Source organism: Enhydra lutris, unplaced genomic scaffold, assembly GCF_002288905.1.
Source record: "Enhydra lutris kenyoni isolate GAN:26980312 unplaced genomic scaffold, ASM228890v2 scaffoldscaffold45, whole genome shotgun sequence".
NCBI lineage: Eukaryota > Metazoa > Chordata > Mammalia > Carnivora > Mustelidae > Enhydra > Enhydra lutris.
Window position 1 is genome coordinate 7,619,733 of NW_019154129.1, and position 13,782 is coordinate 7,633,514.

The window sequence follows — 13,782 nt, forward strand, 5'->3', positions numbered from 1 at the left end:
ATGACCAGGAGCGGCCACTGCTGAGAACTATGTGGAGAGAGGCTGCGGTGAGTGCTGGCGCGGGACGTGGGGCCTGGGCGGCCCCTTTGAGGGAAAGACGGTGGGAGGCCTGAGTAGGAGGGGGCGGCAGGACCGCAAGGGGGTCGTTGCGTGGAAATGATCGCCCCTCCCTCGGGGATCCGGGACCGCGGGAGCCCGAGTCCTTCCCTCCCCCTCTCCTGCCGGCTCATCGCAAACTCAGCCAGCCCCCCCACCCCCATTCCCTCCTCTTTTTCTCCCTACCCCCCTCGCTCAGCAGCTCCTGGCCGAACAACTCCCAGCAGCCGGCGCCGGGTGGTAGGGGGTGAGGGTGGAGATGCCTAGTTAGCTTCTCGTGCGTGGCCAACCTGGGGCTCCGGTTCTCCTGTGCGCCCCGAAGCGGAGATCTCCATATCGACCGCGGGGTCTGAGGATCCGCACAGGGGTCTTGGGCACCGAGCTTCAGCTCCCCCTCTCCGGTCTAGCCCCCTGTGCGCACAGGGGGCTGTCAGCATTGCGGACTGCAGCCTGCCCCCCAGTCCCTTTTCCCCTGCCGGTAGGCTGACCCTGCCTTTCTGTCTCTTCTCCACCCCGATAGAGCCCTGCTGCAGAGCCTCCGGCTGGGATAGCCGCCCCCCGTGGGGGCGATGCGGACAGCGCGGGACAGCCAGGGGAGCGCGCGGGGGCCGCAGCATGCGGGAACCCGCTAAACCCGGTGGCTGCTGAGGCGGCCGAGATGCTCGTGCGCGCAGCGCGCCCCACTGCATCCTCGACCTTCTCCGGCTACAGGTACGTCCCAGCGGGAGACCTGGGCTCGGCCGGCCGGGGAAGAGGAAGACTCGACCGGAGAGAGAGCGGGAGAAGGATCAGGAGAGAGAGGGAGAGGAAGCGGGAGAGGGAGCATCTGTTAGCGAGGCGCGGGAGGAGCACCAGGGGGCGCTGCGGCTCCGTGCTCCGCGACGCTCACCCGAAGAGTGCCGCGGCCAGAACGAGTTCTCCTCAACTTCCCGCGGCTCCGGCAGCGCCGGGCCCGAGGGGCGCGCGCCTGTGCACGCGTGCACGACTGTGCTGGTATTTGCAGGCACGCGCAGTTGTGCACCTAGCGCGATACATGTGTGTGCACCGACTGAGGACGTGTGCGGACTCCGGATGGCTGTGGGTATCGCTACGGCGGCCTGCGGCTGTGCGCAGAAACGCGCGCGTGCCTGTGAGGTTGTGCAGCCCACTGCCCACATGCCCTTACGACTTGGTAACAGGATCTGGGGTGGGAAGCCTGGGGAAGGGCTGTACAGTTCGCGTCCGTCGGAGAGCTGTTTAGGAGCCTACCTTCCCCCCCACGCACGTTCTCTGCCAGCTCCCACGCGCCGGCCCACGGGGTGGGGGGACGCGCCTTCCCTCCTCTCCGGGGTTCTGCATTGCACGCGGAGCGCGTGAGAGAGGGCGTGTGTGTGTGTGTGTGTGTGTGCGCGCGCGCGTGTGTGTGCACGCGCGAGAGTAGGGGGCGGGCCCTGGGGCCCGCCTTCTGTTGAGTGGTTCAACGCGAGGTGGAGCGAACCCTAATTTCCCCCTAGGCACCCGGGACCCTGGGGCGCACGAGCGAGTGTCCTCACTCTCATGCACGGGGCCGGGGTGGGGGTTCCGGGTGTGCAGCGGGGGCCCTGTGGAACCAGGTCTGTGCTGCACCCGGCAGCTTCATAGGGGGCGCGGTCGAATAGCCCAGCGCCGGAGCGGGGCTGCGGAGTCTCAGCACCGCCTCCGCACACGGGGGCTGGTCTGTAGTTCGCTCCTCGCCAGCGGGGGGCGGGGTTGGTAACTTGGTCTGCACTAGGCAGGTGGGAGACCGGTGGCTGGAGGGTTTGCTCTGGGCGCCTACGCTCAGGGGCTGTGGTCCACAGCTAACTTGGGGATGTGGTGGGAGATGTGGGCAGAGTTCCGTATGGAGAAGAGGCTGGAGACGGGGTGAGAAGGAGGTTGGATGCAAAGATCAACTTGTGGACGGGGATGGAGAATTAGCTCAGACGGGAGTTGTGGATAGAGTTGGGTGGAGGGATGTGGATGGCATCCGGAATGGGGAATGAAGGCAGGGACTCTGTGAGCTTGCTCAGGGGATGGGTGCCTTACCTGGCTCCTAGAGCCAGGGCCTGGGTCATAGTCCCTTCCCTCTAGAATCCTTGCTCCCTGTGGCGCTGACTCTCCCTCTCCACCTTGCAGGGACCGTAAGTGGCGACTATGGGCAGACTGGGTTATTGGACCCTGCTGGTGCTGCCGGCCCTTCTGGTCTGGCGCGGCCCGGCGCAGGGCGCGGCGGTGGAGAAGGGTACCCCGGCGCTGAACATTGCGGTGCTGCTGGGTCACAGCCACGACGTGACGGAGCGCGAACTGCGAAACCTGTGGGGCCCAGAGCAGGCAGCAGGGCTGCCCCTGGACGTGAACGTGGTAGCCCTGCTGATGAACCGGACGGACCCCAAGAGCCTCATTACGCATGTGTGCGACCTCATGTCTGGGGCGCGCATCCATGGCCTTGTCTTTGGGGACGACACCGACCAGGAGGCCGTGGCTCAGATGCTGGATTTTATCTCTTCGCAGACTTTCATACCCATCCTGGGCATCCACGGGGGCGCGTCTATGATCATGGCTGACAAGGTAAGTCGGAGAGGTGATAGGCTGCCAGGACCGGGGAGTGTGCCATCGTAACACAGCCTCCACAGGTCTTTGGGAGCCCCTGGCATCTGTTTTGATCTGAAAGAGGGTCGTGGTCCTGGTGAGAGCCAGGTCCTGCCTCTCCAACCCAGAAATGAATGGAAATGCTTTTTACCTTGGTTCCGAGAGTGGGGTACTCAGAGGTACTTCGGCTGTGCCAGGAAGAACTCAGAAAATGCAGATGTGTAATGTGTAATGGGGTGGTGGAACGCTTGGAGGTTTCCAAATAGTGCCCAGAGGTGAGCCTGGGGATACTTGCAATGCTATGGCTCATGCTTCTATAATATCAGCTTTACCCGATTTGTGGGGAAATGTCAATTTTTCCCTCTGTGGTAAGTGTCTAAAACTATTTTTAAAACGATTAAACGTGGGTATGTTACAGAATAGAATGCATAGTTTTTAGGTAAAGCACAAAAGGGCAGAGAAATGTCATGTTTCCACAGACTGTCTGCTGTTGGGGAAAATGGGGTAGAGGGTTTGAGAAGTCCTGGGCTAGAGGCACCCAGGAAGGTGTTCCTCTAAGGATTGAGTAGAGAGAACTGAGCACAGACCCTGAGCATGGAGGGCCTGGCATTTCCCTACATGTTCCCTGAGTGGGGCTAACAGGGGTAAATGGAGGGGTTGCCTCCCCAGGATGGGTTTTGGTAGGAAATTGGAGAGTGTCCTAATGAAAGGTGTGTCCACATCTCTTGGCTTAGGATGAGAGATAAGGTCTTTCTGTGGACCCTCTGAGAGTATTGGTTTGGGGAAGAGTAGAGAGAGAGACTTCCAGACTGGAATGAGATGTTATGAGAGCCTGATTTGAGGGTCACGCAGAAGCGGAGGGATGGAAGAGGGCCAGAAGGGAGAACCAAAGTAAGGAAGGAGAAAAAACTAGACTCATGGGTGCACTGTATCTCGAAGCCCCAGGGAAGGACTGGGATGGGGCAGGAAGGGGAGGAGGGGGTGCTTGGCCTCGTGTGCCATGGTCCCCAGCCCTGAGAGCATCTTGGAGTATGTTCCTTAGATAGCAGGAGACATCCAAATGGAGCAAGCAGACATTTGTCAGGGCACTTTCTTTCTGACGCTCTCAAAGCACTTTTATATTCATCAAATCAGATTCTGCCTCTGCCTCAGCAATTCCCACCAGCTCCTTTGGGAACCATATTCTTTCAGGTCTCCTGGGCTGCAGCACATTCAGCCGAAGTATACAACCAATGCAGTATCTTATTAAACATTCATTTTAACTGGTTTGCAGCCTAGCAGAATTTCTATGTGTGGCTGAGCCTTTTCCCAGCCACCTCTCAGTTTTGCGGGGGGGGGGGGGCTCCTTTCTTGGATGAAAAAGAGTAGGGAACAGGTGGCCCTGCCACCAATTGCTCGAGCTGGGAAGGGTCTTGGAGTCTCCTAGATCATCCTACAACTTTCAGATGAAGTGCCTGAGGCACAGGGGGGCAGGTAATGACTTGGCTGAGGCCACATGGTGGGCAACGGAGCTAGATCTGTGTTTTGTTCTCCAGCTGTGATCTCACATTCCAGCAAATTAAGCCTATCTTCTAATGTTGTCATCCCATCTTCAAGAGGGTCAAGGAATTAATCTCATTTTATAGGAGGTTCTAAGCCATGGAGAGGTGCAATGAATCAGAGCCTAGGGCTTGTGCATAAGGAATGACCGACCCTCTGACGAAGGCATGAAGAAGAACTACAGTTTCTAGCAGGGGTTTGGAGTGTGATTTGGGGATCTAAATATTACCACTGACCCCTCCTCCCTTCTGAAGTTTTGACGAAAGAAGCAACACGCAAAAGACAGTAGCCATGTTGAAAGTGAAATTAATGGATTCATTAGGGCCAGCATAATCAGTGGGGAAATATGGTGAAATCTGACTTGGAGAAGGAGTCTTGAGGCTGGGAGGGCTGAGCTGGCAGGTGTGTGGCTCAGGCTCTTACCTGACTTACCTATCGGACTGGAGGCAAAGGAGCAGGAACAGAGAGTGGGCTCATAGTTGAGCACTTGTTTGATATACAGCTACCCTGCCCACTGTGAATGTTAGTCTTGGACCTACTGGACCAGCAGCTGCTCCTTCCTTAAAGGAGTATTAGAAGGGGAGTTTTGAGGGTATGGGCGGAAGCCTCCTCCTCTTCTGTAGAATGAAGCTGCCTAATGGGGATTGGACAAGAGCATGACCCCACTGAATAGTACAGAAGGAAAAGGGAATCAGGAAATGGCAAGAGAAAGAAGAGAAAGGACATTTTCAGAGAAGCAAGATTAGAGAGAGATTTAAGAGCTGACAAAGGAGAGAGGAAGGAAATATACATTGGTTCAAAGATGGTGAAGGGAATTGGTTACTCCTCATTATTGTCGGGGCTTTCCGAGTTGGTCTTAATGGCAGGGAATCAAAGAAGTGAGCGCAGATAATGTTGGGGTATATGTTGGGCCCCATGTGTGGGATGAGCAGGTGATGTTGAGTGGAGGTGGGTTAAAGAGTGGTATTTTGAGAAACTTGGATGTGTTAAAAAAAGGAAAGAGATTGTCTGAGACGTGAACAGCCCTTCCTTCCATTAGTAGCACATCTAGTTGGCTTGTGCCTTTGCCACCTGTTTTTTTGGGAGCTGAATGCAGTTTGTTTGGCTCTGAAGAAGCAGCCATGAGACATTGCCTAAAACTTACCTTGTGTGGTTGAGTGTGCCCATGGTGCTGTGGCCACAAAGTCTGCATCTCCCCAAAGGGAAAAGGCCTTTCTGTCTTCCCCTAACATGATGTTCATTTGGTAAAGCCCAGAACATACTTGTGTTTGTTTTCACTTCCAAATTGGTAACATGATAGTTACTAGTGTTCCTGTGGACAAGAATGGTAGTTAATTTGATTATCAGGTAAATTGAACACCACCCCCCCGCCACACACACAACATTTTTACCTTTCCTTCAGTCTACTTGACCCAAGGAAAAAAAGAACAAAGCCTTATAATAATGGAAATGTGTTAAGTGGCACATTTTTGTAGTGTTAATTTACAACACAGATGTTAATGTTTCCTTCTATCAATGGGTGGTCTTGAAATATAGTTAAGTTAGAGGTGAAAATAATGGTTGCTGTAGAGATACAGTTCTACTCTTATCTTGGTTTGGCCATTTTGATCCTCTCCGAATGGAATACGTTCTTGTTGCTGCAAAAGTCCCTAATACATCAGGCATATGCCCTAGATCTTCACATTTCTGCTCAGTGTCCTCACGTCCTCAACCCTCTCCTCCACTTCTAATGGCTCTGTGGGGAAAAGGCAAGGCTTGCTTAGATTTTAGCTACATCTGTCCATGGACTTTGTTTTATATGACATTTCTATCCATACCTCATCTCCTTTACTAGAATGTAAGTTCCTTGAGGACAAACTTTTTTTAAAAAAGTGTGTTTATGTGTATTTGAAATAATGAATACTCTTTCTCCACAGTTTATAAACCTAATGCTTCACTGTAGACTGCTTAGAAAGTATATTAACGTTTAAAGAAAAAATAAAGTTCTCCCCTCTAAGTTCTGTCACCAGAGTAACCACAGTTGGACACATGGGTCTATTTCCTTCTAAGCTCTATTTAGTTACTTATCAGTTCAGGATTATACTGCATATATGGGATTTTTTTTTTTTTTTTTTTTGTACTTTGCACTCTGTGGGCTTTTTTTAGTCAGAAGATCCAGGGTTTTCTTTAATTCCGGAAAAAATCTCAGCCATTATGTTTTGGATCTTTCCTCTCCAACATATTCTCTGTTCTCTCCATATGTAGTTTCTCGATCAGTCGTCCAGGTATCTTAAATTAAACTTTTTTTTTTTTTTTTTTTTCAGTTCTCTGTCTCTCTGTGCAATGTTTGGGAAGGTTTCCTTAGTTCTATATTCCAGTTAACCAGCTCTTTTTATTTGTACCTGGTCTCTTATTTTGCCTCTCCGTTAAGCTTTTTTTTTTTTTAAGATATTTATTTATTTATTTATTTATTTATTTGACAGACAGAGATCACAAGTAGGCAGAGAGAGAGAGAGGAGGAAGCAGGCTTCCTGCCAAGCAGAGAGCCCGATACGGGGCTTGATCCCAGGACCCTAGGAACGTGACCTGAGCTGAAGGCAGAGGCTTTAACCCACTGAGCCACCCAGGCACCCCTCCGTTAAGCTTTTAATTTCAACAGTAGTTCATCATATTTCCAAGATGAATGATTGGCCCCTTTTTATACCTCCTTGCTTTTTTTTGTTTTATAACAAAACTCTTTTCACTTTGTGAATGTAAATCCTTCCTCTGTCCCTTTGAGGATTAGAGGGAAAAAAAAAAAGGACTGCGAAGTTCTTCTCTGATTGCTTTAGCGTCTTTGTTTCTTCAGGTATGAATTCTTGCATTTTGTAGATTCTGATCATTGGATGTCCTCATATGTCCTCTGATTTTTGTTTGTGAATTTTTAAGGTGATTTTATGATTTCTTCTGCCCTTTGTTTGCAAGGGTAGTAAAGCTCATGTCAACAGCTAAGCTTAGAGCTTTCTCCCTGCTCTGTATACCCTTTGGTGCAGGCTTGGCTCTCAGTCTAATGTAAGTTGCTTCATTTTGGCTCCTTGCCACAGACAGGGGCATCGTTTTTGGCCATGATTCCCAGCAGCATGATTCTGGGTACAGTTTTGCCTCTTACCCCTGGGTAGATGTTGGGACCTCTGCTTCCATGTCTCATATTGAACCCATCCCCCATGAACCATGTGACTTTGATTCCTACATGAAATTGTAGAGTCCCATCTTTTGATTCACTTATTTTCAGGGAGTTCTCTTTATTTTTGATCTGTGATTCCCTTTTCCTATTTCCAAGCAGTACTATGTAAATTTTAAAACATCTAAAGATTTATCTATAAATTCTGTGTCTTAGGAACAGAAGAGGAAGGTTACTGAGGGTGTTCACTCTGATTTTGACCCAGTTATATTTTACGTCCTGCTTTTATTTTTTTCAAACTTGATTATGTATTCATGGAATTTTCCCTTATTATTAAGTAGACTTCCCAAATGTTATTTTATTAATTATTATTATTATTTTAAAAATAATTTTAAAAATTATTTATTTGACAGAGAAAGAGAGAGAGTGTGTGTGCACAAGGAAGGGGAGTGGCAGGCAGAGGGAGAGGGAGAAGCAGGCTCTCTGCTCAGCAAGGAGCCTGATGTAGGGCTCAATCCCAGGACCCTGGGATCATGACCTGAGCTGAAGGCAGACGCTTAATTCACTGAGCCACCCAGGCGCCCCTCAAATATGATTTTAAAGGGCCGTGGAGTATTCTGTTTTTACCACATTCATTGAAACGAATATTTCTATTTTTCCACCTTTAGTAAGGTTGATTTCTGGTTCACATGTGTGTTCTTCTTGGAACCTTGTGCTGATCTTACCCTTCGCATTTGTTTCTCGGTAAACGTTTGTTGACTGAATGAATCAAGGTGTTGGTTCTGATGCCAGCTTGCTCCAGTTTCCAGATGAACTTGCCACACTGTGGTTTAGGGCTTTCTGTGCAGTGTTCGTTCCCTAAATGCCGGTTGATTTCATGGGTGTGTGCCAAGTCGCCTCTTCCGTTCTCATGGGCAGATAATTACTAGCCACCCTTTCGATTAACGGAAACTGGGGGGTTCCATGCAAAAGGCCCGGATGGTGCTGCTGAGTAATAGGTCATCAGCAGGAGGTGGAACTTTCTCTTATAACCTGGTAGCTCCCTTGTTTGGCTTTGAGTGAAACACTGAAAGCTCATGGAAAGGGCAGACGCACACATTGCAATGTTGGTGGAGCCCACTCAGCCCCTGCCATGAAGGCATCGGGTAGTTCCTGAGAGAGTGGGGAGGCCTATCTTTAGCCTTTGCGATGAGGCATGTCAGATGCAATCGTCTACTCCTCCTTACATAAGTCATCGGAGAGCAAAAGGCATCACCCCAAGAGGATGACTACCTTCCCAAGTGGCCCTTGGAGTCATTGATAATCACTTGGACTCTGGATAGCTGTGTTCTGGTGGGTTCGGAGGGGGCAGTGTGTATATTCTTTATGGTAGCCCCAGGTGGGAAATGCTTCTCTGGATGCAGTGATGGAGGGAGGAGGAAGGGGCAGATAGGGAGGGAGGTGGAAAGGGAGAGAGAGTGAGAGAAGAGGAGACGAGAAATACAAATAGAATCTTGGGTTTGTAACACAGAGTGATGGCTTCTGGTCAGGCCGTCATGAAAACAAGAGGTTATAATGTTATTAGCGGGTGTATTTTGTTTGTCCTGCACTGCCTGTTTATTATTCAAATTTGAAGTCGTTGCCAGCATTAATGTTAGGAGACATCGCAGTTTTTAAGAAATCCAAATTTCATGCTTTATTGGAAAAAATCAGCAGGCTGGGGAACACCAGCCCCATCTCTCCCCTTGGCAGGCAGCGGCTGGGTGGAGGTGACTGGCACCCCACCCCTTAGGGCAGGTGCTGTTCCTTTGTTCATTTCTCCGCTTGCCCACTTGACTCATTCATGTTAGAGACCTGGCCCTGAAGGTGCTGGGGTTTGAGATCCCCGATGCAGGTGAAGAGCATAGCTGGTCTTTATTAAGAAAGCCTTCCCCTGGCATTCTCCTTCTCTTCCAGGGGCTACTTCTTGGTAGGTGGCAAATTCCTGATGGGCACGTGGCCAGGCTGCTGTATTCACTGCTGCCGTCACTAATCTGCTATAGCATTTCTGAGCCCACAGGCCTTAGACCCTTCTCAACACAGTACTCCACGAAGCCCCTACCAAGCAACTTGAGTCCGAAGGCCCCAGAAAACCTTGCACAAAAGGGTTCGAGGATCTACATTCCGTTTCCAAATATAGTATGACCTGGAGAAAGGCCCTTCACCTTTCTGGGCCTTAGGCTCTCCTGCAAAACATGGGTTGGGGTGATATCATCTCTAAGGCCTATTCCAGCTCTGGAAATTCTTTCACCTTCAAGAAAAGACCAACAAGCAACATCCCCAAATGTGAGCAGTGGTTATCTTTGAGTGGTAGACTCGTGGCTACGTCAGTCTTTGAAGAAATGTCATTCCGGCATGGTGAATAAGTTGAACCTTTGAGTTAGGTTGTCTGAGTTGAAATTCAGGCTTTCACTTACCAGCTGGGTGATCTTGGGGACACCCCTCAAAGGCTTTGGGCCTCAGTGTCTTTTGTTTGTTTGTTTCTGACCCCAGCCTGACCTCAGTGTCTTCATGTTCCAAATGGAGACAGAAATAGTACCTACTAGGGCACCTGGGTGGCTCAGTGGGTTAAGCCTCTGCCTTCGGCTCAGGTCATGATCTCAGGGTCCTGGGATTGAGCCCCACGTTAGGCTCTCTGCTCAGTGGGGAGCCTGCTTCCCCCTCTCTCCTTGCCTGCCTCTCTGCCTGCTTGTGATCTCTCTCTCTCTCTGTCAAATAAATAAATGAAATCTTAAAAATTAAAAAAAAAAAAAAGAAATAGTACCTACTTCATAGAGTAGCTCAGTGCTTGGCTCATAATAAGTATTTACTCCAGGAATGCTCTTGGTGTTGTTCCTGTGTTTTGTAGCTTTTATTTTTGTCAAATGTGCATGTGCTTTGTCATCACTAGAGAAATGATGAAGGGCCATGTAGGGATACGAAAGTGGGGATGAATCCCTGTAGAACTCTGAGAAGTGGACGGTCCAACACGAACCAATGCACATTTCCTTGATATGAACACGAAGAGGAATATGAATTTCCTGGGACAACCAGGTGCTTTTAGTTCTGCACACTTGTCAGGAGCTTTATCCTGGCAAAGTGAAGGTAAATGTTGCCGGTGCAGAAATGACCTCGAGAGGAGCCGGTCTCAGGGAGCTTTGCAGTAAATAACTCCCCCGATCAGACCTTATGTTTGCACTGGGGCTTAGGGCTTCAGGGTGTGGACGGACACAGTTTCTCATTTTGTCTCTGCCAAGGATAAAACAACTCAGTGATAGCCCAGGGAACCTGGCAGCCCCTGAGGTATTTGATTAAAGAATCCTTACATGGTTCTATTTACGCTCTGATTTCATTGCCTTCTTAAGTTAATGATTGTGAATCCAGCTGGTATAGGCAAGAGGCTTAGTTTCAAGAGGGACTTTTATGTTAATATTTCGGTTGTCTTAACCAAGTTGGTTAAGATGTTGGCTCATGGAATTAGAATTCAGGACTGTCTTTCTGGATTGAAGGGAGGGACCCATGCTACAGGGTGCACTGGAGGACTTCAGAAGAAATGATACTCTTGCAGGAAGGGGGAGATGTAGCTTCTAAACCTGAGAATGATTTTTGCAAGGGTCATGAACTGGGGGACTGCCTGCTGAATCTGCCTCAGAGAGACATTAGTATTTTATTTCACTAATACACTACTTAAAATGCTTGAATTTCAATGCCCTTGCTCCCTGTTATCTCCCATCTAGCCAGATTCACCCAGTTATGTTAATTGCAGGGTCTCTGTGAGCATTTGAGATTGTGATCTTCAATCACAGGGATTTTGTTTATTTGCTTGTTTGTTTTGGACCAGATGCACAGTAGATTCTAGGTAGTGAGATGGCCCTTAAAAAAGTGAAGGCCACATTTCTGCAAAAATAATGTCAAATCAAGGGAGGTAATAGCCCCATTATACCTTTTCTGTTGTTAGGAGTGCTTTTAGCTGCAAATAACAGAATGTTTGACCAGTCGTGGTTTAAACAATTAAGACACATATTTTGTTTGTTTGTTTGTTTAACAAGGAGCCCCAGGTCTGATTTAGTGACTCAGTACCCCATCAAGGACTCAGGTCCTTTCTATTTTTGTATTTTGCCTCTCTCAGCTGTTGTTTCCTCTTGGTCACAAGATGGCTGCTTCTGTTCCAGCCATCACATCTTCATAAGCCAGCATTCAAAAAGGGGGAGAAGAAGCTTTCTTCTAGGCCCTCTCTTTTTCCATTAGAGTTGATGTCCCTTTACATTTCATTGGCCAGAACTGGGTCCCATACCAACCCTTGAACATCACTGGAAGAGTTCAACAGTCAAGATTCTGTTTCAAGAATGGATAATTGCCAACGATGCAAAGATTGCTGCTATTAGCAGGGGTGTAGAAGCAATGGCTAAGTGGCATAACTGATGATGTCTCCAGCAACACAAAACATCATGATCTGTAGACTTGACTTTGTTTTGGGGGATGATATTTAAAGATGGATGTTGAAAAACTACAGTGCGTCCTGGGTCAGGGCCTTCAGGATTGCATGGATCTAAATGACTTATAGGAAGAGTCTCAGAAGAAAATATTTAGAGAAGTCCAGCCTGGAGAAGTCTCAGAGACGATAGGAGAGATGGGCTGTTACGGGGTAGAAGGCTTAGTCTTATTTTTTGTTTTTATTGTTTTGGGAACAGAACTGAGGCCAGAGGATGAAATTATCAGGGGTAAAGTTCCAGCTTGATGTGAGGGCTAAGCTTTGGCCATTAGGTCCTACTGCAGGCCGTGATGTTTCATGGAACAACGTCTGTCAGATGTTGCTGAGCCGAGAGTGACTGCCCATCTATCAGGAGTGGGGCGGTGAGTTGGACTCCTAGTGGCAAGATTGGATGGGGTCACCTCTGAGGTTCTTTCTAACTCAGTCACTCTGCACTTCTCAAATCCTTGAATTTTTTTTTTTTTTTAAACCCCAAGTCCTGGTACTTTAGGCCCTTGGATTTGGCTGAAAACCAACATCCTCACTTTCTGCAAGCGTGTGAGTAATTCAGTATAAATTTGCCCGGCATGGGGGAGGAATTTATGATCCTGGCATCATCACCTCAAATCCCCAAAGGACTTTACATCATCTTGAAGGGTAGACGGTATTTGAAAAGCAGAAAACCTATGTATATATCAAGTCACACACACATATAAAAATATAAACATAAGTAGGTCAGCTGGCGTCATATTTACTAGTGGGAATGTTTTTGGCTAAGAAGTACAGCTACCAAAGACAATGTTTAGAATAATTGCCAGCAATCTTCAAACGAGGAGTTTTGCTATTGCATCCAATTAATGTGATTACTTCCTGAAGTATATTCATGTTTTTGTACACATTGTTGTATAAGGATACTTTCATACTGTAAAGAGAGAGAGCCAGAACCCTCTCTGAATTTCCAGTTGTCAATTTTTTCTTTCTTGTCTGTTGTACCCCCTGCATTTTCATTTCCTTATGGCAGTAATGACTCTGGATGGTAGTCATTAAGTTTACTTACTTCTTCTGTGTCTCCTTCACATCTCCCAAGGGAAAAAAAAAAATCCAGAATTGCTTTCTAAATGCTCTGTCTTTGCATTCCAATTTTACAATGTTCCAGGTGATGGAAATGGCTCTCTTCTAATTATTTATTTATTAGAAGTAGGTAAAAAAAAAAATCCAAGTAATTATAATACAGAATTCAAGAGAAAGAATATTTGCTCAATTTGTGCATGATAGCCCCTCAGACATGTTGCTCTCCATGGAGGTGACCCTGTGACCCGTTCAAGGAGGAAACACGAAATGGGAGTGGCCGTTTGTCACCATCTGTAATTTTTGCTGGAGTTGGTATGTTTCGAGGATCTTTTCTTCTTAAGTCTCACTGAGGTGAGAAGACATCAATCATTTTCCCCTGGTCGCCAGCTGTGCTTGTTTCCCCAAAACAAAATAAAAACTCACTCTAGAATATAAGGTGACTTCTTAAAATCACTGGCACCTCAAAGCTAGGCCCACATACTCACCCAAGGAATATAAAATAATCTGGAGTGAGTCAGGGAGGGAGTCATGATCATTTTATACACCAATAAAAACTATGGACCCTCCCCCCACCACCCATCCCCCACCGAGGAATACACGTCCAGAAACATGCATGGCTCATTCGTGTGCAATTGTTGGGGGTCCACAGATTCTCTGAAACCCATTCATCGACCTCTTTGGAATTGATTTATTTATTGGCTCATTAATATGTTCATTCTTCAAACGTTTATTGAGCCTCTACCCTGTGCCAGAATGCTCTGCAGCTGTATCTGTGATCACGTTATCTGCTTTGATGTGCATCTAGCTGGAGGAGGTTGGGCAGGTAGAGCCCAGAGTGATGCATCTGGGATTGGGGTAACTCCGGGGAATGGGGAGGGGGAAT

General features: G+C 48.2%; 1 protein-coding gene across 1 annotated transcript in view; it reads left to right on the top strand.

The window, feature by feature from the left end:
* The first annotated feature begins 750 nt into the window (after nt 1-750).
* Nucleotides 751-13,782, top strand: part of LOC111156070 (glutamate ionotropic receptor NMDA type subunit 2A) — a 368,159-nt gene continuing 355,127 nt past the window's right edge. The window contains exons 1-2 of the mRNA XM_022516657.1: nt 751-807; nt 2,230-2,661. Coding sequence (XP_022372365.1) covers nt 2,248-2,661 — 414 coding nt within the window. The 5' untranslated portion in view covers nt 751-807; nt 2,230-2,247. The remainder of the gene's footprint in view (nt 808-2,229; nt 2,662-13,782) is intronic.